General features: G+C 53.2%; 11 protein-coding genes across 11 annotated transcripts; 6 read left to right on the top strand and 5 right to left on the bottom strand.

The window, feature by feature from the left end:
* Positions 1-185: 185 nt before the first annotated feature.
* On the top strand, positions 186-2,124 carry BU25DRAFT_451190 (glycoside hydrolase family 1 protein; the record flags this gene model as incomplete). Its single annotated transcript, XM_033709737.1, has 2 exons — positions 186-692; positions 748-2,124. The coding sequence occupies 2 exons, from the start codon at positions 186-188 to the stop codon at positions 2,122-2,124; spliced, it is 1,884 nt and encodes a 627-aa protein (XP_033557902.1).
* A 91-nt stretch (positions 2,125-2,215) lies between these two features.
* On the bottom strand, positions 2,216-3,109 carry BU25DRAFT_434021 (short chain dehydrogenase; the record flags this gene model as incomplete). The annotated part of the gene is made up of 5 exons (XM_033708834.1): positions 2,216-2,276; positions 2,314-2,428; positions 2,459-2,653; positions 2,699-3,001; positions 3,052-3,109. 5 exons carry the CDS (start codon positions 3,107-3,109, stop codon positions 2,216-2,218), a joined length of 732 nt encoding a protein of 243 aa, XP_033557901.1.
* A 1,214-nt stretch (positions 3,110-4,323) lies between these two features.
* Positions 4,324-5,118, top strand: BU25DRAFT_477657 (uncharacterized protein; the record flags this gene model as incomplete). Its single annotated transcript, XM_033710978.1, has 3 exons — positions 4,324-4,465; positions 4,490-4,601; positions 4,627-5,118. The coding sequence occupies 3 exons, from the start codon at positions 4,324-4,326 to the stop codon at positions 5,057-5,059; spliced, it is 687 nt and encodes a 228-aa protein (XP_033557900.1). The 3' UTR covers positions 5,060-5,118.
* A 161-nt stretch (positions 5,119-5,279) lies between these two features.
* BU25DRAFT_414173 (UPF0187-domain-containing protein) lies at positions 5,280-7,325 on the bottom strand. Its single transcript, XM_033707217.1, has 4 exons — positions 6,929-7,325; positions 6,521-6,879; positions 6,123-6,469; positions 5,280-6,069 (listed from the first exon to the last, which is right to left on the bottom strand). The coding sequence occupies exons 1-4, from the start codon at positions 7,118-7,120 to the stop codon at positions 5,522-5,524; spliced, it is 1,446 nt and encodes a 481-aa protein (XP_033557899.1). The 5' UTR covers positions 7,121-7,325; the 3' UTR covers positions 5,280-5,521.
* Positions 7,326-8,273: 948 nt separating this feature from the next.
* BU25DRAFT_414172 (uncharacterized protein) lies at positions 8,274-10,143 on the bottom strand. Its single transcript, XM_033707216.1, has one exon. The coding sequence runs from the start codon at positions 9,685-9,687 to the stop codon at positions 8,701-8,703; it is 987 nt and encodes a 328-aa protein (XP_033557898.1). The 5' UTR covers positions 9,688-10,143; the 3' UTR covers positions 8,274-8,700.
* A 499-nt stretch (positions 10,144-10,642) lies between these two features.
* Positions 10,643-12,250, top strand: BU25DRAFT_424670 (FMN-linked oxidoreductase; the record flags this gene model as incomplete). The annotated part of the gene is made up of 1 exon (XM_033708301.1): positions 10,643-12,250. One exon carries the CDS (start codon positions 10,643-10,645, stop codon positions 12,248-12,250), a length of 1,608 nt encoding a protein of 535 aa, XP_033557897.1.
* Positions 12,251-13,611: 1,361 nt separating this feature from the next.
* Positions 13,612-14,748, bottom strand: BU25DRAFT_434018 (Dehydroquinate synthase-like protein; the record flags this gene model as incomplete). Its single annotated transcript, XM_033708833.1, has 1 exon — positions 13,612-14,748. One exon carries the CDS (start codon positions 14,746-14,748, stop codon positions 13,612-13,614), a length of 1,137 nt encoding a protein of 378 aa, XP_033557896.1.
* A 771-nt stretch (positions 14,749-15,519) lies between these two features.
* On the bottom strand, positions 15,520-17,646 carry BU25DRAFT_434017 (heat shock protein 70; the record flags this gene model as incomplete). The annotated part of the gene is made up of 3 exons (XM_033708832.1): positions 15,520-17,321; positions 17,380-17,566; positions 17,620-17,646. 3 exons carry the CDS (start codon positions 17,644-17,646, stop codon positions 15,520-15,522), a joined length of 2,016 nt encoding a protein of 671 aa, XP_033557895.1.
* Positions 17,647-18,443: 797 nt separating this feature from the next.
* On the top strand, positions 18,444-20,769 carry BU25DRAFT_424667 (uncharacterized protein; the record flags this gene model as incomplete). The annotated part of the gene is made up of 2 exons (XM_033708300.1): positions 18,444-18,648; positions 18,680-20,769. The coding sequence occupies 2 exons, from the start codon at positions 18,444-18,446 to the stop codon at positions 20,767-20,769; spliced, it is 2,295 nt and encodes a 764-aa protein (XP_033557894.1).
* Positions 20,770-21,276: 507 nt separating this feature from the next.
* BU25DRAFT_375438 (cystathionine beta-lyase-like protein) lies at positions 21,277-23,175 on the top strand. Its single transcript, XM_033704092.1, has 3 exons — positions 21,277-21,685; positions 21,761-22,807; positions 22,867-23,175. Exons 1-3 carry the CDS (start codon positions 21,506-21,508, stop codon positions 22,972-22,974), a joined length of 1,335 nt encoding a protein of 444 aa, XP_033557893.1. The 5' UTR covers positions 21,277-21,505; the 3' UTR covers positions 22,975-23,175.
* A 98-nt stretch (positions 23,176-23,273) lies between these two features.
* BU25DRAFT_451182 (FabD/lysophospholipase-like protein) lies at positions 23,274-24,446 on the top strand (the record flags this gene model as incomplete). Its single annotated transcript, XM_033709736.1, has 4 exons — positions 23,274-23,494; positions 23,557-23,939; positions 24,049-24,253; positions 24,400-24,446. Exons 1-4 carry the CDS (start codon positions 23,290-23,292, stop codon positions 24,444-24,446), a joined length of 840 nt encoding a protein of 279 aa, XP_033557892.1. The 5' UTR covers positions 23,274-23,289.
* Positions 24,447-25,421: the final 975 nt, after the last annotated feature.

Below are 25,421 nucleotides of genomic sequence, written 5' to 3'. Positions count from 1 at the left end.
GTTGGTTGGGTGGCCAAGAAGTACCCCCTGCTGATAAATTACCCCGGCCAGTTTACCAGCACCTAATTGACTCAACAGCATCGTGGTGAGATGACCCGAATGACGACGTATCTACCGCTTTCCGGAAGCTTGCTCCCTATAAGATGGACAGCTACCAAGCTCTGCAAGCTGTCATCGTTCGCGCCATGAAGCTGGTCTCTTTCATTGCGGCTGGCAGTGTCGCTGCTGCTCAGCAGGTCTACATTTCAGCAAATGGGCCATCGTCACGACCTCAATGCGCTGCAAATGGGAGCTATGCCACAGCTACCCCGGTGTATTTGTTCCGTGACTTCAGTTTCACTCAAACCGAAACGATTCGAACAGCAACTTCTCGGCCAGCGCCGACAACGACTACATCGTTTGCACCTCCGTATGCTTCGCTGAGTAGCCTTGTGCCAAGTCTGATAACAACGCAATGGGGCAATTGGGATCCCTCATCAAATGCGAGTGCCACAGATGCTGGAGTACCGTACGGCAATGCTTCTTGGACAGGCCTGTGGACAACTGTGTCTTGGACGAACTTCACGCGTGGTATCTACTCGACTACGGTGGAGCCTACAGCTGTTCCTACTAGCGAGCTGGTGCTTCCTCCGCCTGAGTACCTTGCGCCTCGAGAATGCTACGCCTTCCCAGAGGACTTCATGCTTGGAGTTGTACGTCTTCAAAATTCTACTTTTTGGTCGCCACCAAAATCTGACTCATTTGCAGGCAGCAAGTGCGGTGCAAATCGAAGGCGCAATTGCAGATGAAGGCCGAACCCCAGTCCATATAGACGCATTGCCTCTTCTTAGCCCAGGAGCATCGCCGGACTACATCACCAACGAGAACTACTATCTGTACAAGCAAGACATCGAACGTATCGCTTCGATGGGCATCAAGTATTACCGTTTCTCAATCCCATGGTCGCGTATCCTGCCTTTTGTACTCCCAGGGACACCCGTAAACAAACAGGGTCTGGATCACTACGACGACATCATCAACTTTGTCCTAGAGAAAGGCATGCTGCCAGCGATTGTGCTGCACCACACCGATACCCCACTTCAGTTCTATTCCAACATTTCAGAAATCGGCCTCGCGCCTGGAACTGGCGGTATTGGATATATCGATTCAGGATATCAGTACTCGTACAAGAACGTGTCGTACGAGGACGCCTTCGTCAACTATGGCAAGATTGTCATGACGCACTTCGCTGATCGCGTACCCATCTTCTGGACATTCAACGAGCCACTGCTTGGCTCAAAGAACGGTAAATCGATCAACGCGGTGATCAAGGCCCATGCACGCCTTTACCACTTCTACCACGAAGAAATCAAGGGCACGGGAAAGATCTCAATCACCTTAAACGACAACTTTGGAGTCCCACGCGACCCCGAAAATCCAGCTGATGTCGACGCCGCGAACCACTTCAACTCTTTCCAACTCGCCACTTTTGCAAACCCAATCTTCCTCGGTATCGATTATCCCGACTCATACAAGATGACGGTTGCTGACTACGTGCCCTTGAATGCCACCGACCTAGTCTATCTCAACGGCACGGCAGACTTCTTCTCCATTCAGCCCTACACTGCGACAGTCGTCAGTCCACCACCCAATGGCTCGATTGTAGAATGCGCAGCTAACATCACACACCCGCTGCGGCCCTACTGCGTCACACAAACCACAACAGTGCATGATACACAGTGGAATATCGGCTACCCCAGCCAGACGTATGTGTATACCACGCCCACCTATTTCCGCACGTACCTCAACTACCTCTGGAATACCTTCAAGGCGCCTATAGTCGTTACTGAATTTGGGACTCCTGTATTTGGCGAGGCAGAGAAGGAGCTAAAGGATCAACTGTTCGATAGCCCAAGAAGCCAGTACTACCAGTACTACTTAAACGAGGGGCTGAAGGCGATTTGGGAAGATGGTGTGCAGTGGATTGGAGCGTTCGCTTGGAGTTTTGCGGATAACTGGGAGTTTGGTGACTTCGATGCACACTTTGGTATTCAGACGGTGAATCGCACGACGCAGGAACGGAGGTACAAGAAGAGTTTCTTTGACTTTGTGGATTTCATTGAGAGTCGAAGGCAAAAGGAGTAGGTAGAAGAAGCATGTCTGGTGGCATGACATAGTTGTTGGTTGCAGTTGCAGTTGTAGTCATGCGCAGTTTCCTCTTTCCAAAAACTCGTCATCACGACCTCGTCATCACACCTCCACCCGTCGCACTGACACAGCTTCCTGTCATCCATGCGCTCCATGCTTACAATATCTGCTGCTTCATCGACGTACGCTGGTCTTCCATCGAGATCTTTCGCCGCTTCAACCACCTCTTCTGAATCGATGCCTTGTCGTACTGCATATAGTGGCGCATTACTTAACAACGGTAACACGACATGCGCCATCTCTTTTGGTATTTAATCATACAATCCAGTACCAGCCGTGCACCCTACTGATACTGAGTTCACCGTAGCTCTCTCGGCAAGCTCACGAGCCCACACTCGTGTCATGGCTTCAAGCGCGCCCTTGCTGCCAGCATATGCTGTAGAGTACACCAAACCAACCGAAGCACCTATACAGGAGATGTCCACAATCCTTCCAGAGCGATCAGTCGACAGGTATGGTATCGCAGCTGACACCAACTACGCAGGCCCTCGGGCATTGATGTTGAGTGCACCGTCATACGCTTCCGCATTCAAGCCTTCCAGAGCTTTGGGGTTGGTAACACCGGCATTGTTGATGATATCGATCTGAAACTTCCCTTCAGGGTTCGGAAACCTCGACTTTGCGATCTCGACAAGTTTCTTTAGACCGTCGATCGTGGCAAGATCGGCCTGCGCAGAAGCCGCCTTCACACCATACTTCGATCGCAGCTCCTCGACTACCTCCTGGGCCTTCTCTGTTGAGTTATCTGAGGTGTAGTTCACGATGATGTTTGCACCTTTTGCGGCCAGATGGCGAGCAAGTACTGCACCGAGGCCTGCATAGATCAACAACCTCTCCTTCTGAAGTCTACAAGATACAATTTACTACGCGATGAACCCGTCACGATAGCCAGTTTTCCCTTGAATAGTCGGTGACTTGACATGGGTTTGGAAACTGTGAAGGTGAAGAAGAGGCTTGATTCGATGGATAACCGCAGACAAGAGTTTCAGATCTCGAGCGGGCTCCACGGAGCAGATAACAGGAAGCAAGAGTTGTTGTGGTTCCTGCGCTACGGGTGAGACGCGGCTCTTCCATGCTCAGCGAGACTGAATTTAGTGAATGAAGTGAAGGTTTCGACGCGGCGGCATCATGCCTCCTACACTCCGACTTCTCCCACTGACTGAACGGACCAAAGTTGAAGCATTGCTTTGATAGACTGTTGGCTGTTGACAGGGAATGGTTACTGACAACGCGTTCATTCGCTACCATCACGCGATTGCGACCCTCACTATGCTCGAAAGTGGCACGACCCTTGAAGAAGGTCGTTAGCAGTCTGATGGAGATCTCGCTCAATTGGGTCCCAATGTCGCAGCGTTCCGATGCTTGGAAGAGAGACATGCGCATACATGGATCCCTCTTTTGTCGTCTCATTCTTCTTCTCCTGATATCTGACTTTCGAGCTTCGATGCGCAACAAACACTGTTCCTGCGAAGATGGCTGGCGCCACCTCCACCTCACTTGCCAAGGTGGCACTGCCTTTGCTTCCATTCGATGTTCTTACAACGGTCTTACGGTTCCGTATTCGGCTTGCCAGGAGGGCGTAGAGTTCTGACGATTGGGCAATGCTCATCTCCATTGTGACCTCTGAAGATGTCGATAGTAAGGCGACTTATGTGCTAACAGAACGATCAGCCTTTCTTCCTAGCGACTACAGGATCTATAGTTACGCTAGCATGTAGAGATCTCGGGCTTGGAGATCACGAACTTAAGGGAGAACAGATGAAGAGAGGTCTCTTTGTAAGTCCCAACGCTATTCAGATGCTAATTTCTGTTTAGCACTGTATGTAGTATCGGTGCCTTGCAAAATTTACGAACTACCCTGGATTTTGGCTCAATATCATCAAGCATATGTCACAGGTGGGCGAGAGCTTCCGAGTGGCTAGCTAAGGCTGATTGATAGGATGGGTGACAGTTTGGGTGACAGGACACAGGGCAGAACGTGGGATACTTTAGGGCACCAAGACAATTAACCACTCACGTCTGTGCCCTGCATGCTATACTGTGGTATATGCAGTCACTGTGCCAAAATTCAGGAAGGTCCGTACATTTCGCAAACGATTGTAATACTTCGTTTCGATCATATGGATCTTCTGGATGATGATCTTGAAATGGTCCATCGGGTTCACCATTTTGAGGATTGCCGTGGAGGAGAGGCGATGGGTCATCTGGCCTATATACACCGCGCTAGTCCTTACGACAGTTGCTTCAGCCTCGACTGGCATGTTCCGGCTTGTCCAAGGTAAACCAATGCAAGCCATCTGAGATGCCGATGCCCTCGCTGATGGCGGCGAATGCATCAATCGCAAGTACCTTGTAGCTGTGTCGACCACACTGGCTGCTGTCAGTATCGCAACTGACTGGTACATGGCTCTGATGTAAGATTCGAACCTCACTAACGAGCGTCGAAAAGCTGATACGTTACAATCCAATCCCGCTACTATGTAATATACAGATGGAGTCGTGCATCAAGCTATCGGTCATCGGTCTTCTGGCTCTCGGTACCTTGCAAGATCACCCTCCATCGCGCACAATGTCCTCCATTCACAATTTTCACAGTGCATCCATCGCAGGTATCGTTCGTTTCGCCATGATTGTGAGGTCAACGCCAGATATTGTGACCGGCGTAGACCATCTCTACATCCTCGATCCGATCATGACCTGGGCTCGTGCAGAACCAGCAATCGGGATGATCGCCGCGAATCTACTTGCGCTTCGTCCATTACGCGAGAAAGCACTCAACTCCATCTCTACCTCACATCTCGTAACAAATCCAATCATTCGAGCAGGCTGTCAAGCTCCAGGCCGAGCAACCATCTGGAGCTCGGTGCACTGAGGAACGACGTTGACAAAGACAAAGGCATCGAGACCAGGATATGGAAGGCTATGCTGGAGATGGTGCATGATTAAGTCTCGGCGACAACGAGAGCCAGAAAATAATCCTTCGTCCGCAGCGGCGCATAAAGGTGGAGAGAAGCTATGGCGTAAGGTCAGATACCGGATAGAAATGTAAGACACAGGAAGCAAGCAGTACCAAAAGAGAGGAAGTATCTGCAGGTGATTGACAACTTTTGTTTTGGATCTAATGCGAACGCAGGCACATAGGCACAGCCGCCACTATGATAATACAACAGCGCTCAACAGCACCATGCTGGAGGTTCTTGGTGCCGAGAAGAGAAAGTGTGAAAAGAACCCGAAACGCCATAACCCATCGCTATGCACGCAGGAAAGAGAGAAAGGCTGACGGGCCACACTCCTGCCCTTGTACAATCTACCACGCTCCTCTCCTATTCGATGCTCATGCTTCCTGGTGTTGCTGCTGCACCTGGTGAGCCGCCTTCTCATCAACATTACTCTCAGCCCTTGGGACTGCGAAACTCTTCCTGACGACCATGTCCGCCTTGGTCTTTGTCAGCAATGCATCACGGAGGTCCTGCTTGCTGCGCTGAGCCCAGCCGTTGAAGCTCTTGTAGCTCAAAGGCCAGATGGGCATGTTACCCTCGCGGCGCATGAACTCGAAAGTGACAGGCGCAGGCTGTGCGGTGATGCAGTCGATGTCCATCTCCAACTCCTCGCAGAAAGCCTCGAGCGGCAGATCGTTGACGTCGTGGCCGAAAGGGTTCTCGATTTCGCGACCGATGGCAGAGAGACCGAGGATGATGTAGGCAGCGAAGATCGTACCGGGGATGGTGATCCACTCGAGCGACGCGTACAGCTGGAACGGCAGGACCATGACGTAGACCCACGTGATCTGGGAGATAGCGATGGAGTAGGCAATGGGGAGAGGGGTGTTGAGCACACGATCGAGACCAACGAGACACTCGTTGAGGGCGACGACACCAGTGACTATTCCGCATTAGTGATCTGAGAAAGTGGGAAAGGACGTCATGTGTACTTACTGGCTTGGTTCTGGTAAAGACCGATCTTGAGGGTCTCGTTGTTGATAATGCTGTGGACATACGCAGAGAAGTGGTTTAGGATCTCGAGAGGCAGGTTGCCGAGGGGCTTCTTGGAGCGCTTGATCCTCTTACGGGGGTTCGACTCAGCGAATGTGACGCCCAGGAATTCGCCAGTAGACTTCAGCTTGCTGTACTCGCGGGCCTTGGGGATGTCGACTTCGGCAGCCTTGGCGAATGTGTCGAGGTACTCGATGCGCTCCTTGAGGTCAGGGTAGTCAATACCGGGCTCGAATCGGAGTCTGTGCTTGACGGCACACGCAAATGCGTTGAGAAGGTTCAGAGCAGTACTGTACGTTGAGTGTCAGCGAGTGCAGTTACAATGTATTGTTGAGACGTACAGCTTCGCCAGAAGATCCTCCTTGCCTAATTCGCCCTCACGCTCATCGGTATGAATCCAGATCGTGCGTGCCAAGTTTTGGCTCACGAGTTGCAGCTGACTCCAGTACTTCCTGCCTTCTGTGTATCGCTCATAGGCAGAGCTAGTACGGAACGAGATTGCAAGACCGACGACGAAACCGAGAACGGTCAACAGCAAGTTGCTGACGTTCAAAGGATAAAGCTTCTTCGAAATTACGGTGATCGCAGTTGACCAGATGGTAACGACGATCAAGGGAATGATCATCTTTGGCAGTACGGAACCGTGCATACGCAGGAAGAACGGCCATTTCGAGTGCTTAGCCATGTCGCGAGGGCCAATCTGACATCGTTAGCAACTTGCAGATACTGGCTGGTGGCTTCAGACATACGAAGTAGTCTTCGGCATCAAGACTGCCTGTTGTCTGTACGCGCGAAGGAGGCTGGTATGTGACTGTTCGGTGTCGCCATGAGCGCGGCGAGATGGGGCCCTCCTCTGCTGCAATGGTGCTGCTTGTAGTAGGAATCTCGATATTGGTAGGCCTGAGGGTTTCGGCACCTGTCGACACAGATGATGCCGCCATCTTGAGTGTTGGTGTGATCAAAAGCAGTGATTACTGTCCAGCAGTAGTAGCGAGTGTGTTAGAGGTTGCAATATGCTTGTGTACGGTGACGTAGGAGAGAGAATTGTTTGTTGCAGGCGGAGGTGAGAGTGAAATTGACAAGGAAATAAAGAAGATGAAAGGCACACGACTGAGGGAAATCGAGGACCACGCGCTCAAAGTGGAGATACTCGCGGGCCCCGTCACTCCTTATTTATAACTTACCTTGCACAAAATTCCTCGTCTCGTAAAATGCCCCGACACCCACTCCACGGGGGCTCCCGCTTCGGTGTTAGGCTCGCGCAGCCACCAGCCAAACGGTGACTTTGCATGCGGCCCCTGCATACGAGCCGACTTGCCCCTGAGCAAGGCGTTGCGTAACTGGCGTCTGGCCAATTGCCTGTGGATCCCTCAGCCAGCGATGTAGCGAGTACATGACGCGGACGCTATGTTTCATGAAACACTCCTTTGGCATTTTTGCGGGCTTTGCCTGTCAGCGTACAAAACACGACGCCCATCTCACCACCGACATGGTCGCGCAATTCCCACAACTGAGCTACTGGCGAACTCTTAGACTTCGGTGATCGGTCTCGTATGAATCGTAACAGTACCCACATTGTGCACAAGAACGCAGACGGCGACGCGTGGTCTCTGCATTGCTGAAAGCCAAGAGGTGACTCCGCTTCGAGTGTCAAGTCGATCAGGACGCCAACAGTCTCGTGCAGGGCCGAGCCGGTGCCGCGCATTTCGGGTTACCCTTGGCATTATTGCAGCGAATAGGAACGATTGCAGCGAAATTCAACAATTCCATCTTCGGCAGCCACTTCGACGACATTTCCATACGGATCGGGGGTCGTCGGAGTGGAACGCCAGAAAGAGTGCTTGCCACAAGGCGGCCTGAAGAGAGTTGCAAGTGGCCGTTTGAGGAACACGAAAATCGGCGACTGTACCGTAGTGCATGCAGTCTGACATTGCTCTGACATTATTTTTTGCATCTCGAAGATTTTGACTGTTGAGATGCAGCTTGGTTGGCTGCCGTATCGATCGAAATAGATTGAATGTTGTCAAAGATCAGCGGTGGGGCAGAGGCGAGACATGGACCGAAGGAATGGCGTGCGCTGTGCGCTGTTGAGTGAGTCTGGGACGGATGATCAAGAGCTAAGGAAAGACAAGAATGAGATAGTTGTACAAATGTCGAGGTTGCTGTTATTGTCAACAATGGTCTGCACAAGCGAGTTCCTGGTTTGGTGGGTCTTCTGATGTCATTTCTGTTGTTGCTGTTGGTGCAATGGAGGAGCGGTTGAGGCGTGAAGGTAAGTAAGAGCGAGCACGACCCATCCCAAGCACACGAAACCACAAGTTACCCCAGATCGATAGACGACAGGGGGTTTCCATACAATTCTGGATCAACTGCTTCTAGAAGTGTGGGGTGCAGCGGTAGTACTGGACGAAGCTGCCGTTGGAACCGTCCTACCCGAACACTATTCGAACTTCAGTCATACCACTACAACACCAAAATGTCTATGTCACCAAAGTAAGAACGACTTCCAAGATGCAATGGTCTACCATACGCCCCTCATAGCGATCCTTCTGTGCTCGGCTTGCCCTCTCTCCAACTCTATTCCTAGCTCTCGGACCCTCCAGATCTCTCCGCCCACACAGATCTTCACTATTTTGATCCGCTCTAGTAGTATATGGTAATGCGCGCCCTTGAAGTCCTCACCAGTCCAGATGATATTCCACACATCCAGAAGCTCTTTGGCTACAGTTCGCGGATGTACGACTCCGTAGGTTGCGACATCGAGTGGATAGTCCTCAGGCAGCCACAGATTGTTCGAGGTCTTTGGGGAAACGACGTTGAGGACTAGCTCACCAATGGTGATGTTGTTCCAGGAGGGACCAGGAGCAGAGGTGGCATCGATGGGACGCATGAGCGTATCGCCATCGACCAGCCTCTTTAGTGCAGCGCAGACAGCCCACGAGGTGCGCTCAGGTGGGCACTGATTTGATGACCACTTCGCAGTGCGGTTGCCATGGATGCGGATGTCGACCCAGAGGTTTTCGAGTATGGTGGTTGAGGTCGAAGAGCTAGGTGTTGGACTTCTCTTGCTGAAGTTGAGCATTCTCTGTGGTGTGAAGAGTATGCGATCTGCCCAAGCTGATAGCATGCTGACCTTTGCTTCATGTTCACTCTTCCTGTTCGTTACGATTGGCAATGAGAGCCACGAGAATGCATGCCTGCTCTCATCCACCGCGATGCAATCAAGCTTGGCTACTAGCAGTCCTCTTCTTTTTGCTCTCTCGATTGCTTGTGTAAGTTCGTGGTTGACTTGGCGATTACATGAAAGCAAATTGGCACATGTCCCTGGAATCGTGTCTGTTGAGTATGAGCAGCCATATTCGCCCGAGTGTATGCTTTCAGGATCGGAGATATGGCACCATCTGTGATCTTCTATGTCTTCGCGACGAGGTTGTGGAAGCGACCAGGTGACGACAGACATGTAGATCATATCTCGCAACTCGCGTGGTAGACCAAAGAGCTCTGGCATCTTGGCGCTCCTGTACGTGTTCGTTTTGCGATCGCTTGGCGTTTCTAGCAATGCACGACTGGCATTGGCCAATGTTCGTATGGAATCCCAAGCTCATCCGGAGTAGTAGTAACAGCGATGTGATAGCTGTTATCCAGGCTCAAGGGTTCATCAGACACTGGTCGACTGAATCTGCCAGTTCGCCGTCCTCAGGCCTTTTGGTGCAGTAGTCGCGTGATTCCGTTTCAGACGTTGCAGACGCGCGTGAGAGCTGAGTTTCAGGATTTCGACACCAACAAAAGGAACCAAAAGATGTAAAGGGGGATCAACAATTTTGAAGCAACGACGAAAGAGAGGCAGTTTACGAGTGCGAGGGCGCAGGGCTTATTGTTGTAAAAGGTTTGCGAGACCGGAGTTGGTGGTAAGAAGCATGACTGAAGGTGACATGCAGGACGTCATCCTCGGCACAATCAGATCCGATCCTGTCCGAACCATCAGCGAGACTTCCTTTCTTGTTCAGCCACCAACAGCACCAACTTGTGACAGGATTGAGGACACAATCCTGTATTGCTAGTTTGCAAGAGGTGATGTTCACAGGAAGGATGAATATGCGGCACATGTGCCTGTTGAAGAATGCGTAGAGCGATTTTCAGTAAACTGATAACATTAATGTGAAAACTGCTGCTGAAAGGTTAAGCACCTCATGGAACAATGACGAAGCTGCTGGTGTGGCTCATATGTTTCGATATAAAAGATCCACGGAGTAGTGGGTGAACGTCACCTCTAAACACAAATCTTGAAATGTAGAGACCTAATTGCGGAAGCTGTGACGATGTGGTTGTTCCTGCCAAGCAACATCACTGCGGCTGCTTTCGCAACGAGTGAAGCTCCCAACATCTTCGCCCAGCAATTGCGCCGCCAGCAACATTCCATCGAGCTATAGCTCCTATCTGCTGCCATGAAAACGGCCGCAACGATGCGCGCTCTCCGCATGCGACCGTCAATCGCACGTGCTCGTCTCCCTCAGCGACCGTTCCTGCACCCCACACGATCCGCAACAATAGCCGCCAACGAGGCCGCAACAAACGCTCAATCAACTGGCGCACGCACGAAGAACTTCGTTCACGGTACCTTACTAGCCATTGGTCTTTCTTCCGGCTACCTCTACGTCACCGACACTCGATCCAGCATCCACGAATGGCTTGTTGTTCCTGCTCTGCGCCAAATCTACCCTGATGGTGAAGATGCACACCACGCTGGAACACGCATGTTGGTCGCTCTCCACAGCTTTGGAATGAATCCTAGAGAACGTGGGGACGCTGACACCAAGGGAGACCTGGCTGTCGAGGTCTTTGGACACACATTGGCCAACCCCATTGGAACATCAGCTGGCATTGATAAGGGCGCTGAAGTACCTACACCTTTGCTGGAGCTTGGTGCAAGTGTTGTTGAAGTCGGGGCTATTACACTGCTGCCACAGGAAGGCAACCCTAAGCCCCGTGTATTCAGGTTACCCAGCCAGAATGCGCTCATCAACCGCTATGGGTTCAACTCTGAGGGCGCTGAGACCGTAGCTCAGAGGCTGCGCCAGCGTGTCAGGGAGTTTGCATATCACGAAGGCTTTGGACTTAGTGAAGAGGCGGAACGGGCAGTGCTCAATGGCGAGGCTGGCGTACCTCCAGGCTCGCTGAAGCAGGGCAGGCTCGTGGCTGTCCAGGTCGCCAAGAACAAGACAACATCTGAGAACGATATCGACGCTGTGGTCCACGACTATGCGACCGCTGTTGCACATGTTGGCAAGTATGCTGACATCCTTGTCGTCAATGTCTCCTCGCCTAACACCCCCGGACTTCGCACGCTGCAGAACGCCGAACCCCTTACACGGCTGCTGAGTGGTGTTGTTGGAGCGGTAAACAAGCTCGATCGCAAGACTAAGCCTGCCATCATGGTCAAAGTCAGTCCAGACGAGGACTCTGAAGAGCAGATCTCCGGCATTGTTGAAGCTGTCTGGGACTCTGGTGTCGACGGTGTCATTGTTGGTAACACAACGAAGAAGAGGCCTGATCCGCTGCCCGTAGGCTACCAGCTTCCTGCTGCCGAAGCTAAGATCCTTCTTGAGCAAGGAGGCTACTCTGGTCCACAGATGTTTGAGCGCACACTCGCTCTTGTCAGCAAGTACAGGAAAGCCCTCGACGCCGGGCCAAGACAACTCCCTGCTCCATCGAAACCAGAATCGTCCTCATCGTCAGACATGACTACAACAACCGTCGACCTCGATACACCCGCCCCAACATCAGCCTTCAACGATCTATCCGAGTCTGCACCACAAGTTACTGTGCAATCTACACCAGATGCTGCACCTGCGCCCAACGCACCACGTAAAGTCATCTTCGCAACTGGCGGTATCACAAACGGACGTCAGGCACGAGAGATCCTCGATGCAGGAGCAAGTGTAGCGCAAGTCTACACAGCGCTCATCTACGGTGGCGCAGGCACCATTAGCAGGATCAAGCAGGAGATGAGGGACGAAGCAGCTAAGCAAAAGACGGCGACGAAGAACGAGGAGACTGTGACCGGGAGATGAGGTGTACTTGTAGACAGTGCTTGAATGGAGCGTTTAGTTCTCTTTGAAACCAATTTCGATACGGAGGCGTTACCCCTCTATTCCATTGTCTGATTTTACGCCAAAACTGGCGGTGTTTCTGTGGAGACAGGGTAAGAGGATGATGAAGCGATGATGGGGTTGCTACAATACTGAATCTGCAAAACTCCCTTAACGGATCAAGGATATTGAACTTCTTACATGCCCTGGTGTAAGGCTTTAGACGTCATTGATTGAATCAACCACTAACAACTGGCTCTTGGACGAAGGAATGTTATATTCCAGACATAGGAGGCTGCATACTGGAACGTCCACTGGGAATCCCCACCACCTTAGAGCCAGATCAACACTGAGGACATGAGGTCGTGGTACAACCCCCCCAGCTCGCCTGATTCGCACATGTTTGATGACGAGGATCTAGTGGAGAAAGTGGACTGGGTGACTTGTAAGCCGGAGGACGGCTTTCAAGAGCAAAAAAAAAAAGAAATTGGCACGGAGTGCTGTGTGCGGAAGAGGATGCTAGCAGGAGCGCGAGGATGTATGTGGATGTTCGAATGTCAGTTTCAAGTTGGAACATAGATCCATAGCAATTTTGTGAAGCATCCACGTCCAGAGGCATGATTAGGCACAGAGTCCGGAAATTGATCTCTTGGTTCCTGAGATCCAGCATCCTGTCATGCAAAGCTTCCCGCGAAGTTACCTCATCACCCACCTACGTCAGATCGCAACCTCCAGCACCAATTCTATAACCTCGCGGAAGCATTGCTGAAAACATTGCTCGCGGAGCAAATGTTCAAGAGTTGCACTATCTGGAGCCGCATTTCTTTTTATTGGGCGGACCCCCTTCGCTCTCAAATAGCAGAACAAGTCAGACACAAGCCCGTCTGGTTTAGGGAATGTACTTGGTGCTAATCTGCGGGCTCTCTGTAGTCTGGTAAGATGTTCGAAGACTATAGTGCTCTATAGATGTGGTCAGGTGTTGAAAGTACTTGGACATCGTGTCTTATAGTTGCCCACGTTCGATAGTCAGTTCCTCCAAGCTATCCGCCAAAGATCCAACGAGGTGGTTCGTATGCTCTCGCACCATCGTACCGATCTGATCGGTGCACGAGGTAGACCAGGATCAGAGCGAGGACAAGAGTGGATTGCACTACATGTAGTCGTCTGCACAGGTGTCTCCAACATCGTTCGGCCTTGCTGTACTACGGGCCTCACAACCTTGCTGGGATGCTTTCTATTGGCTCGATTTCCTAAATACACTCACTCTGAGTTTCATGTTAGAACACCATGTCTGCGTATGTGCACCTTTACCACTACAGCCTTGCCTCCTTTACTTCCCCGAGTCAAGGAAACAGCCCCTTGACCAATCCTTCTACGGCGTTGTACACGTCGCCGCTCTCCTGTCCTGTCGCGCGCTTGGTGATGACCGGGATCTGGTCCTTCCCAACCTCATAATTCCTCAGATCGCTATCCAACCCCAGATCCTTCACGAGCTTCAACAGCCTATCCCCCACCTTCTCGGCATCCTTCTTCGCGTCCCCTGAAGTTGCCTCACCGATGAACGGCAACAACCTCGCAATCTGAGTCGCCGCATCCGAATCCTGACTTTTCAGCTTGACAACATGTCCGAGTGTAAGGCAGGACGTGATACCATGCGGAATCCCATACGGACTCCCCAGCGCATAGCCTAAGGCGTGCGAGAGGCCTAGCCCGCCTTTGATGTTGTAGCCTAGGAAGCCGAGGGATGCGAAGGCGGCGAGTTGCAGCTTTGTGATTACGTCCTCGTCTTTCGGGTTCTCCTTGTACCTGACCAGGTTCTCGAACAGATTCGCCGCAGATTGAAGGCACAGCCAGCGCGCAGGCATCTCGGAGGCTGTGGGGTGGTAAAGGAGTTCGATTGCATGGTCCATGGCCCGCAGGCCCGTGGATGTCCACAGGCGAGCGGGTGTGTGCAAAGCAAACGACGCATCGTAGAGGACGACGTGCGGCACGAGTTCTTTCGCGCGCACGCCTGTTTTGACGCCATCAGATTCCGTGTAGCCCGCCATCATCGTGCATTCGGACGCGGACAGGGTCGTCGGGATGGCGATGTGGTGCAGCCATTTCCCGGTCTTTTCGTGCAGGCGGTAGGAGATTGCTTTTGCAGAGTCGATGGGGGAGCCGCCGCCAATGGAAATCACCGTATCGACAGAGGAGTCGTCCTCCACGATTCTCGTGGCTTCGTCAAGGGCAGCGACGGGCGCGTGTTCGCCGATCTTGCTAAATGTGCCGGCGTGCTTGGAGACCAAGAGTTTCTCAACATCTTTGACAAGTGGGGTCTTGTTAGCGAGCGAGTTGCCAGTGATGATGAATGCTTTGCTGTTCTCATCGGGGAGACAATCTAAAAGGTGTTTCCGCACTGAGCCGCTGCCATAATGGAGGCGTTGAAGCTGGGTTGGTTGCCAGAGGCCGGAGAGAGGGTTGTTTGTGGCGTCGGTCATCTTGGGTTTAGGTTTGGACTTTGTTGACGCGTGTCGAACTTGGAATATGCGAAGGTTGCTGGAATTGGAGGTGCGAGGCGTTGTGTCATGTGTAGAGCAGGTTATGCTGACCAAGGTTATCCTGCAATTGCCGAGTCCGCGCGCGGAAAGATTGTGTGAAGCTGCTATCGCTCGAATGGGTTTTGCTGCTATATGCTTCATGAGTGTTCGTTCATGGTCGACGGAACGGACTGCTGTGTAATTCTTGAGACTTGGAGTAGGGAAACGCGGAAGATGAAGTCATGTTGTGACGTATGAGCTATGATCGACTTACACATCAAAATTCCGAGGTCGAAGAGCGGGAACTTCAGCATCACACAACACAATCGGCGTCATCATATCACAGGCGAGTCAAATGATGGAAGAAGCATTTGTAGTCCAAACTGGTACTGCTAGAGCGGAGAGCATGTCATTTGGCATCTCACGACTCTGTGCTATATTGTACAATCATCTCTGCTATTACAGCGTCCACAGTGGCTCTTCCCACCCATGATATGGATCTCGTTATCAGGACATGACCCAAGTGTCGAATAAAGGGTAGTACAAGGTAGTAAAACAAACGCTGAGAGAAGAGAAACCGAAGAGAGGTATAGGTACAAGATGTTCAAACACGTAGAGGGAAATGTACAAGTCTAGAGAGACCCAACCCAGACCGACCGTGACCGGATGCAAGACGCCTGCTTTTGCCGCATAAAGAAGAAAGACGTAACGAGGAGCTAGCGATCAGAGCATTTACTGCTTCTTCTCACCCTCACCCTCGGGCTGCTGCTGCTGCTGCTGCTCGCCCTGGTTCTGGCTCTCGTTGCGGGCCTTGTGCATCTGGTCGAAGAGGCTCAAAGAAGCGTTCTGGAGCTCGTCGGTCTTCTCCTTGATCTCGGCGGCGGTGGCGGTGCCCTCACCAGACTGGCTCTGAGCGATGAACTCGCGCATGGAAGTGATCTTCTCCTTGATCTTCTCGGCCTCGGTCTTGTCAAGGCGGTCCTCGAACTCCTTGAGGGCCTTCTCGGTGTCGTTGACGACAGAGTCAGCGCGGTTAGCAGCCTCGATAGCGTTCTTGCGCTCCTTGTCCTGCTCAGCGTAGCGCTCAGAGTCCTGGACCATGGACTCGATCTCAGCGTCGGACAGACCGGAGCCGGAAGCGATGGTGATGGACTGGTCCTTGTTGGTGGACTTGTCCTTGGCGTGGACGTGGACAATGGAGTCGGCGTCGATGTCGAAAGTGACCTCGACCTGGGGAACACCACGGTGAGCAGGGGGGATGCCGACAAGCTGGAAGTTGCCCAGCAGCTTGTTGTCACGGACGAGCTCACGCTCACCCTGGTAGACCTTGATCTCGACAGCGGACTGGAAGTCAGCGGCGGTGGAGAAGACCTGGGACTTCTTGGTGGGGATGGTGGTGTTGCGGTTGATCAGACGGGTGAAAACACCGCCGAGGGTCTCGATACCAAGAGAGAGGGGAGTGACATCGAGCAGGAGAAGGTCAGTGACCTCACCAGCGAGGACGGCACCCTGGATGGCAGCACCGATGGCGACAGCCTCATCAGGGTTGACAGACTTGGCGGGGTCGCGGCCGAAGATGCTCTTGACGGACTCGGTGACCTTGGGCATACGGGTCATACCACCAACGAGGATGACCTCGGAGATCTCCTTGGCGGTCAAGTTGGCGTCCTTGAGGGCCTTGCGGACGGGCTCAATGGTCTTGGAGATGAGGGGATCCATCATCTTCTCGAGCTGAGCACGAGTGAGCTTCTGGTTGATGTGCTTGGGGCCGGAAGCGTCAGCGGTGATGAAGGGCAGGTTGATGTCGGTCTGCGAGGAGGACGACAGCTCGATCTTGGCTTTCTCGGCAGCCTCACGGATACGCTGGATAGCCATGCGGTCGTTGTTCAGGTCGATGTTCTGCTCCTTCTTGAACTGCTGGACGAGGTGGCGGACAAGGGTGATGTCGAAGTCCTCACCGCCGAGATGGGTGTCACCGTTGGTCGACTTGACCTCGAACACACCGTTCTGGATCTCGAGGATGGAGATATCGAATGTACCACCACCAAGATCGTAGACAGCGACGACGTTGTCGGTGGCCTTGTCGAGACCGTAGGCAAGGGCGGCAGCGGTGGGCTCGTTGACGACACGGAGGACGTTGAGACCAGCGATCTGGCCGGCATCCTTGGTGGCCTGACGCTGGGAGTCGTTGAAGTAGGCGGGGACGGTGACGACGGCGTTCTTGACGTTCTTGCCCATGTAGGACTCGGCCGTCTCCTTCATCTTTCCGAGGACGAAGCCACCAACCTGGGAAGGCGAGTACTTCTGGCCCTGGGCCTCGAGCCAGGCATCACCGTTGGTGTGCTGGACGATCTTGTAGGGGACTTGCTGGATGTCCTTCTGGACCTCGCTGTCGGTGAACTTGCGACCGATGAGACGCTTGGTAGCGAAGAGAGTGTTCTCAGGGTTGACGACAGCCTGGCGCTTGGCGGCGATACCGACGAGACGCTCGCCCTCCTTTGTGAAGCCGACGACGGAAGGTGTTGTGCGGCCGCCTGGGACGGTGTTAGCTGATGCATTCCCGTGATGCTGATGAGATGATGGACCACGTACCCTCAGAGTTTTCGATGATGCGAGGGACCTTGCCCTCCATGACGGCAACGGCCGAGTTGGTTGTGCCCAGATCGATACCGATGACGGAGCCCTTCACCTTCTCCTCCTCATAGCGCGCGAATGTGGAGCTGAAGGGGCGCGCAGCGATGGGTGTGCGACGGGCAGCAGAGGCCACGCGCGGCGCGAACTGGCGATGAAGTCAGCGAGTGCTCAGGTGGATGCAGGGGCACGTGTGCTTACAGTTCTCGATAATCTTGAGGACAGCATTGTGGGTGTGTGTGAGGCGCTGCTAAAGGAGATGAAAGCAACAAGTGAAGGAATGCGGAAGGGGCGCAATGGGGATGGGTGATGGATTATATGATGGCGATGGGGAGCTTGGACAGAAAAAAGTTCGGAGCGAAGGTTCTGGCATGTTGGCTTGGCAATGCCGTCGCGAGGGCTTCCGAGGCCCCAGTCGCCGCGAGTAGCCTGCGTCAGTGCTTCCTGAGAGAGAGCAGGGGGCGACTGACGATGGGCGCGCGATTGACGATGGGCGCGATTGACGATGGACGCGATTGACGATGGACGCAATTGACTGATTGGTTCAACGTCCTATGTGCACGATGCGCGCGATGATGCTCTGCCAGTCACATTCTCGTGCAGCATTTGCACAGCGCCCCGCTGTTGAGGTTCGCCACTGTTGCTTGTTGATGGCATCGGGTGAAGCTGCGATGGAGAGGCAGCTCGGCGCATGGCCTGGAGCTCACGTCGGTCGCGTGTGGGGAAAAGCTTCGATTGGCGGCGTCTGGAGCAGCTCGAGGCACGACATGGACTGACTGAACCTCGCCCTATCTCCTTCGCAGCACGCCTTGCCGCCCTTACCTCCCTCCTGCGACTCCTGTAGAAACCCACACTCGTAGCAAATATCCATCTCCGCCACTCCCATCTCCGCCACCCCATTGCGCTGGTTGCAGCTGTTACCTATGATCTTAGCGTACCGCGTGTGACGTACAGCTCGCTCTTCCACCGAAACGTTCTGCGCCCGCGACTGCAGAGACATGCAGCTGCCCATCTGACCGCGAAACATGGCCGTTGATGACTTCCTGTATGATCACTCTCTGCTCTTACAGTATACAGTATACAGTATACTGCACACTGCACACTGCACACTGCACACTGCACACTGCATACTGCATGCTGTATATTGCATACTAACGCCAGCAGGAGTCGAGACACGGACGCCTTCGTGTTGCCCTCCAAGTCGTACTATCCCACCAAGATCCCCATCGCGTGAGCCACCAGCGAGCAGACCTCTTGCCAGTGCGCCAGGCTAACAGGCGCAGACACTACCAGCTACGCCACTTCATAAGCTCCCCGGAGCAAGACCTCGTGTACTATGCGAGCGGCTGCGACATCTACTGCCTCAATGCGGCCACACAAACCCAGGCGCACGTAACGACACTGCCATTCGAGGCCCGCTGTACAGCCTCCGGACACGGCTATGTTTGCGTAGGAGGCGCAGACCATGGTAACTTTGCTGCCATCAAGGTCGCCGGCTTCCCTCCTGTCGACAACTCCCATGTAGACGCCTCGCTGCCTCTGGACTTCGAGCACCGTCTCTCCCGCCCTCCGCTCCTCGGCACCGCGCATCGCATACGGCTCGAGAAGATTGGAGAAGACATTGTCAACTCAATATCCATACACAAGTCTCCTGCTACACCAACTGGCGGCCGCGACGATGTGGTCGCCGTCCTTACCAACAACGACAAATCGGTGCGCGTCTATTCGCTGGTGGACAACCTCGAACTCTGTTGCATAGACCTGCCGATCGCGATGAACCACGCCACGATATCGCCAGACGGAAAGTTTCTCGTTGCTGTTGGTGACCAGCAGACCGGCTTCTTCTTCGAACGATACCTTCCTGGGCCAGAAAGGCCAAGCAGCTGGAAAGAGCCAAGTGATCGAATAGACTCGGTGCCACCAGGATGGAAGCTGTTCGAGGAAGTGGCCCTGTATGTTCCATCGAACCAGTGTGCTGAGGGATACTTCACTACAGCCTGGTCGCCTTCAGGCCGTCTCTGTGCGGTGGGCTCCGAGTGTGGCTACATCACGGTGTTCGATGTCGATGATCTAAAGGTTGCCGAGTGCGGGGAAGATGCTGTACTCGGAGTGATCAGTTCGACAAGACCAGATGTATGTACGGGTGCCGGCGCCGTACGGACAATGCAGTTCTCTCCGGCGCCGTGGGACTTCCTGATCTGGAGCGAAGACCAGGGCAGAGTATGCGTCGCCGACCTACGGTCTGGACTCAAGGTGAAGCAGGTATTGACTCTGGATCCGAAAGAGGAGGGCCTTGAAAAGATCGAGATTGCCGATTTTGATTTGAGCCTGCCCCCAGAGATGTCTGAGTTGCGCAGAGAAGCGGACTTCATCCGCAGATACCGCCGTACTCTGGATGCAGAAGGGACACAAGCAGCGGTGGACGCCGCGAATGAATACTTCGAGGCAGACTCCGAGCGACAGAGGGCTCTGCGACGTCTTGGCGTAGTCGAATCTGACAACGATCCTCAAGGGCTATCGTCCGAGGAACGGCGAATTCTGGAATCGCTGCGAGCAACACGTCACACCTTAGAGGCGCGGCAGCCTGGTGGAATCAGGCCCAGGAGCATTAACTATACAACAGCAGGCCATGTAGAAGCTGCACGGTATGATGCGCGTGAGCGTGCCCGACTTGGCTTGCGAGCTGACATTCTGCTCAGGGAACGGGCGGCCGCCGCTCGAGACATGCCTTCTGACCTACTAGATGACCTTCTCTCAGAAAGCCTTCGGCCAACGAATCGCTCGCTTGGGGAGCGAACAGCACCTCGACGTCAAGCATCGGTTGTCGTATCCATCAACGAAGGTACCGTCAACGTACCACCCCATGCACAAACCAACATCACAGACTCTGCCACAACGCGGTCACCAAACGCCATCGTTGCGCACACACGTAGCGAGATCATAAACTCGACTGACAATGCCTGGCGCACCATTCAGGCTGCGCTCGCCAGTCAAGAACGTGCTGCCAGCAATATGGCCCGCACCAGCACATCAATTCCAGCTGCCAGCGCCAGCAACCCAACAGCACCCGAGTTACGTAGCGAACTTCGCCGTTTGCGCCAACTCACGCAGGTGCGTGAACGCCTTCGCAACGAACGGGCTAGCCAGCTGTCCACCGATGCGTACGAGTTCAGCTTAGGTCTCCGGAGAGTAAGCCGCAGCACGCACGACCCAAGTCAAGGTGTGCGTACGGCAGGGCTCGCGATGAGCGAAGATGGGCGGACGCTGTACTGCGGAACCGAGGAGGGTATCTTCGAATTCAAGCTGAACTTGCATACACGGAAAGGCTTCCCCGCCATCAATCCTCGATGAGGGGCGGCTTAATTGGCAAAGGGCAGCAGAAACAGCCCTTTTCATACTCAAAGCTGGTCTTCCTTTTTCTCTGATCTTCGGCGTGTTCGGACGGCATTTGGATCAGCGAGCATTGGCGTACAGTGTGCTTTTGGGACCTTATTCTTCTGTATATTGTCTATCGCTGTACAATTGGCCAAAAGGGGAAGAGCATGTGTACCCCAGGACATAGGTAGTTACTGGCAAAATATAGCCTTCGAAATCAATGGACGGCGAACATGCACATAAGTTTCCAAGTTGAGCAAGATAGGCCTAAATACCTCGACAATAAGATCAGGACACAAAAGCAGCCTCGCTCTGCTTTTGGTGACGGTATGGAGCGGACTCGGGGTAATCGGCCTTGTATGGGGTAAACGCCCACACGCCGGTCCGGCCGTCGCGACCTGCACGAGAACGGGCCGACGAACCAGAATTCAGCAATATGGCGCAATGCCTGCGGTGACTCCACGTCCAGCACACCTACGCTAACGTACCTTGCAGGATGACTTGGACTTTTGCTACTTCTTAATGTACCCTTCGTGTTTCCTATCCTCAACTCTACAATTCCCAGACATTTCAAAAAATCTGCGTTGCTGAGCGGCGAATTGAATTTCATTGCATCACTACCGATAGCGGAGTTGAATACACGACTGAGTAGCGGACCGCCACAGCTCGATTCGAAGACAGTCCATCCCTCGGACGCACAACAAGAGCAACAATGGCTGGCGAAAGCTCCAAGAGCAAGGGTCCGGTTCTTGATATTGACGGCCACAACCTGCCTCCCTCGCCGGCACCAAGCACACCCCGCAGTACAGGCAGAAAGTACGCTCTTGCAACAGAGCTTGTCTACACCGAAAGCACCGATCAGTACAATGCCAGCTCCGTCCCAATTTACCAGGTATGCTGCTTTTCACACAAACAATGGCAATGGTGCTGCAACAATACGAGTATCAATACTGACTGACCTTCGCAGTCTGCAACCTTCAAGCAGACCTCGGCGAGCGGCGGCGGCGGCGAATATGACTACACGCGCTCCGGCAACCCTACACGAACCCACCTCGAGCGACACCTGGCCAAGATCATGAGCGCGAACCGTGCACTCGTCGTCGGCTCCGGTATGGGCGCTCTTGACGTCATCACACGCCTGCTGCGACCCGGCGACGAGGTCGTAACCGGCGACGACCTGTACGGTGGCACAAACAGACTGCTCAAGTACCTCTCCACCCACGGCGGCATCATCGTGCACCATGTAGACACTACAAACCCCGAGGCTGTGAGCAAGGTCGTCAGCAGCAAGACATCCCTGGTCCTGCTCGAGACGCCTACCAACCCTCTGATCAAGATCTGCGACATCCCCACCATCGCACGCAGCGCCCACGAGGCAAACCCTGCTGCTATCGTCTGCGTAGACAACACCATGATGTCGCCCATGCTGATGAACCCGCTCGACCTCGGCGCAGACATCGTCTACGAATCCGGCACAAAGTACCTGTCCGGGCACCACGACCTCATGGCTGGCGTCATCGCCATCAACGACTCCGCGCTGAGCGACAGACTGTACTTCACCATCAACGCATCTGGCTGCGGTCTCTCGCCGTTCGACTCCTGGCTGCTTCTCCGTGGCGTCAAAACCCTGGGAGTGCGCATGGAAAAGCAGCAGGCGAACACCATGCGCATCGCCACGTTCCTCGAGAACCACGGTTTCAAGGTGCGCTACCCGGGTCTGAAGTCGCATCCCCAGTATGATTTGCACTGGAGTATGGCGCGCGGGGCGGGTGCCGTGCTCTCCTTCGAGACGGGCGATGTCACCGTGTCTGAGCGCATTGTTGAGAGCGCGAAGCTCTGGGCCATCAGCGTGAGCTTTGGTTGCGTGAACTCACTTATCAGTATGCCGTGCCGTATGAGCCATGCTTCCATTGATGAGAAGACGAGGAGGGAGAGGAATATGCCTGAGGATATTATTAGGCTGTGTGTTGGGATTGAGGATGCTGATGATTTGATTGATGATTTGAGCCGCGCAGTAAGTTCAGGCCGATATCAATATCAAGAGGAAAGGATGAATATGCTAACGTCGGGTAGCTTGTACAAGCCGGCGCCGTGAACATCACAACCGAAGGCTTCAGCGCCTTGAGCCTGTCCTCCGCCGCTGAGGACCTGCCTCCTGTCGCACCTGCCACCGAAGACTAAATCACCCCTCGACTCTCACACTTAAAGTCACCGCTGTCCTGCCCTGCATGGGTAGGTTAACGTGATGCACCACCCCTAAGCCGCCTCTGTCACCCTTCCTCTCCTCGGAACAGGAAGCGTGTTAACGTGGTATTGTTCGACCGTTGTTGTATTGGGTCGTATATAGCAAGCGGGAGTTTTCGTTTAGAAAGGACCTTCTTGATGTTCAATCGAAAAGTTCAAATCCAATCATGAAACTCCAGCGCTATTGTGAGACCATAGCTTGGACCTGCCTGTCGTGCTCGGGATGCATCTGCAGAGTGAAGCGCTGTCGTCATGTTGCTTGGCAGGCTGAGAGTCTGCCTCTCAACAACCTTCTTTACTTTGTCGTTGTTACTCCGCTTCGATCTTTTCGTGGTTTTCCTTACAGAGCATCCATGCAACGCGTATCAGAGCGAGACCCATCTGAGAACACAGCACGGCGAGGAGTTGTGTTTGCTTGCCTTGGACGGCGGTGGTGTTCGCAGGCTGTCCTCACTTTGTATGTAATCCATGAGTCCTGCGCTTAGCTATGCGATGTCAATGGATACTGACCACACGCAGGTATTCTCGACGAGTTGATGCGCAAAGCCGACAACGAAAACCCGCCCAACCCCTATGATTATTTTGACTTGATAGGCGGTACCAGCACCGGCGGTCTGATCGCCGTTATGCTTGGCCGTCTCGGAATGACCATCGACGAATGCCGCCATGCATACCTCGACCTTGCTGCTGAAGCATTCGAGCTTAAGAACCACCCAGCGAAGCCCATGTGGGGTATCCCATGGAAGTGGGAGCTCAATGCGCGATTCAACACAGAGGCTTTGGAATGCGGCATGAAGAGGATTATCCGTAGGGCATTAAGACGAGATCCCGCAATTGAGATGCTGTTGGATACAGAACTTGAGAACGCGTTGCTCAAGGACAACCAGGTCGAAGTGCAAAGTGTAAGTCTCGCGAATGTGAGAAATACTTTACTTAGCAGCCTCAATGCAGCAACATCTACCTTCGAAGTCCAGGCCCCTTTCAGCGCAGCTGCTGACTTCGACAATGCAGGGATCCGGGACGTGGCCAAAATCCTCCAGGAAGCGTCTCACGGAGCACGCAACAGCTGTTGCGAGATTCGCAAGCCTGAACCGTCCATCCACTTCAGAATCGTGCCAGACCACCACATGGCTCGAGAACATGCCTCAGGTTCGAACCTGGACTCACGAGGCCTTCAATCCACTCTGCTATCTTGATAGGTCGGAATCTCAAATGAGTAAGCTCGTGGCTGACCTCATTCGAAAGCAACGAACAAAGGGAAATTCAGCGCCAGAGGTAGTTTACCTGGATTGCTCCCAGTATCGGTGCTTTGCAAAAGTATTGGCCCCCCCCCTCCTTTGGGAAAGAACTATACCCATATAGGCAACTATGAGAAAAGTAGGGGGCGCATACGTGATGTGGGTATCTAATTAATCGCCTTGTCAAGCTGAGTATGCTGGTGATGCTTATAGATGGATGCACGTTAAGGAACAGCCAAAATTGAGAAGAAGAATAATGGTGGAGAGGTAAGAGATTAGACAGAACAGTGACGTTGGCCCGACCTCTGCTATGTCCGTGGCTTCCGAGTGGTAGTGAAGGTCTGGTTCAGGGTCTAGCACGTGGAGAAGCCCACATATATATCCTCCGATCAAGTCCCTAACCCCTCCCTACTTCGACTTCTTGGTACGCTCTTTTTGAGCTACCAAACAAAGGAAGGACCTTAGACTTTTGCAAAGCATAATACTCGGACAGTCGTGACCAAATTCTAATTTAGAGGTTAATACTCTAATCGACCCTTCTGCAGTGCATACCCATTGACCCCAGAGCGGTCGAACGACTCCAGCAAAAGCTTATGCGAACAACAAATCACGATCTTGATCATATCTTTGCAGGGAATGTCAATGGCCTTGTCCGGCCTGCCTTTGATATGCTGTTGGACGCCCTGAGGTGGGCCCACACCATCGACGAGTAACGAGACTTATGTGTTCATCGACAAGTTGCATAGAGTTGTCAATCCAAACTAGAAGGGTATGTTGCGCAAACTAGCCAAGTGTTTGACAGAGGTCGACCATGCTATTGTGTCGTCCCGTGAGTCTGAGTATGTCCAGGAAGCCATCGATTCTGGATTCATTTGGGATGGGATCAAAAAAGCGGTCCTGGTCTTTTCCCCGGACATGGAAGCGAGAGGTATGAGACATGTCACCCTTCATTGCAATGCTCCCTCACTGACCTACAGTGCAAAATGCTACCGGTCACTGTGTTTTCCTGAATGGGACGACCACCGGCGTATCGTCGATAACCCTTTTCAAGATACTGCAAATTGGATTTGGAAGCACCGTGTATTTCTCCAATGGAACAGAGATCATGGCATACTTTGGATCAAGGGCAAACCCGGAAGCGGCAAA

Source organism: Macroventuria anomochaeta (assembly GCF_010093625.1).
Source record: "Macroventuria anomochaeta strain CBS 525.71 unplaced genomic scaffold BU25scaffold_35, whole genome shotgun sequence".
NCBI classification, from domain to species: Eukaryota; Fungi; Ascomycota; class Dothideomycetes; order Pleosporales; family Didymellaceae; genus Macroventuria; species Macroventuria anomochaeta.
Note: the sequence above shows the minus strand (reverse complement) of the source record. Positions and strands in the feature narration are given on the sequence as shown.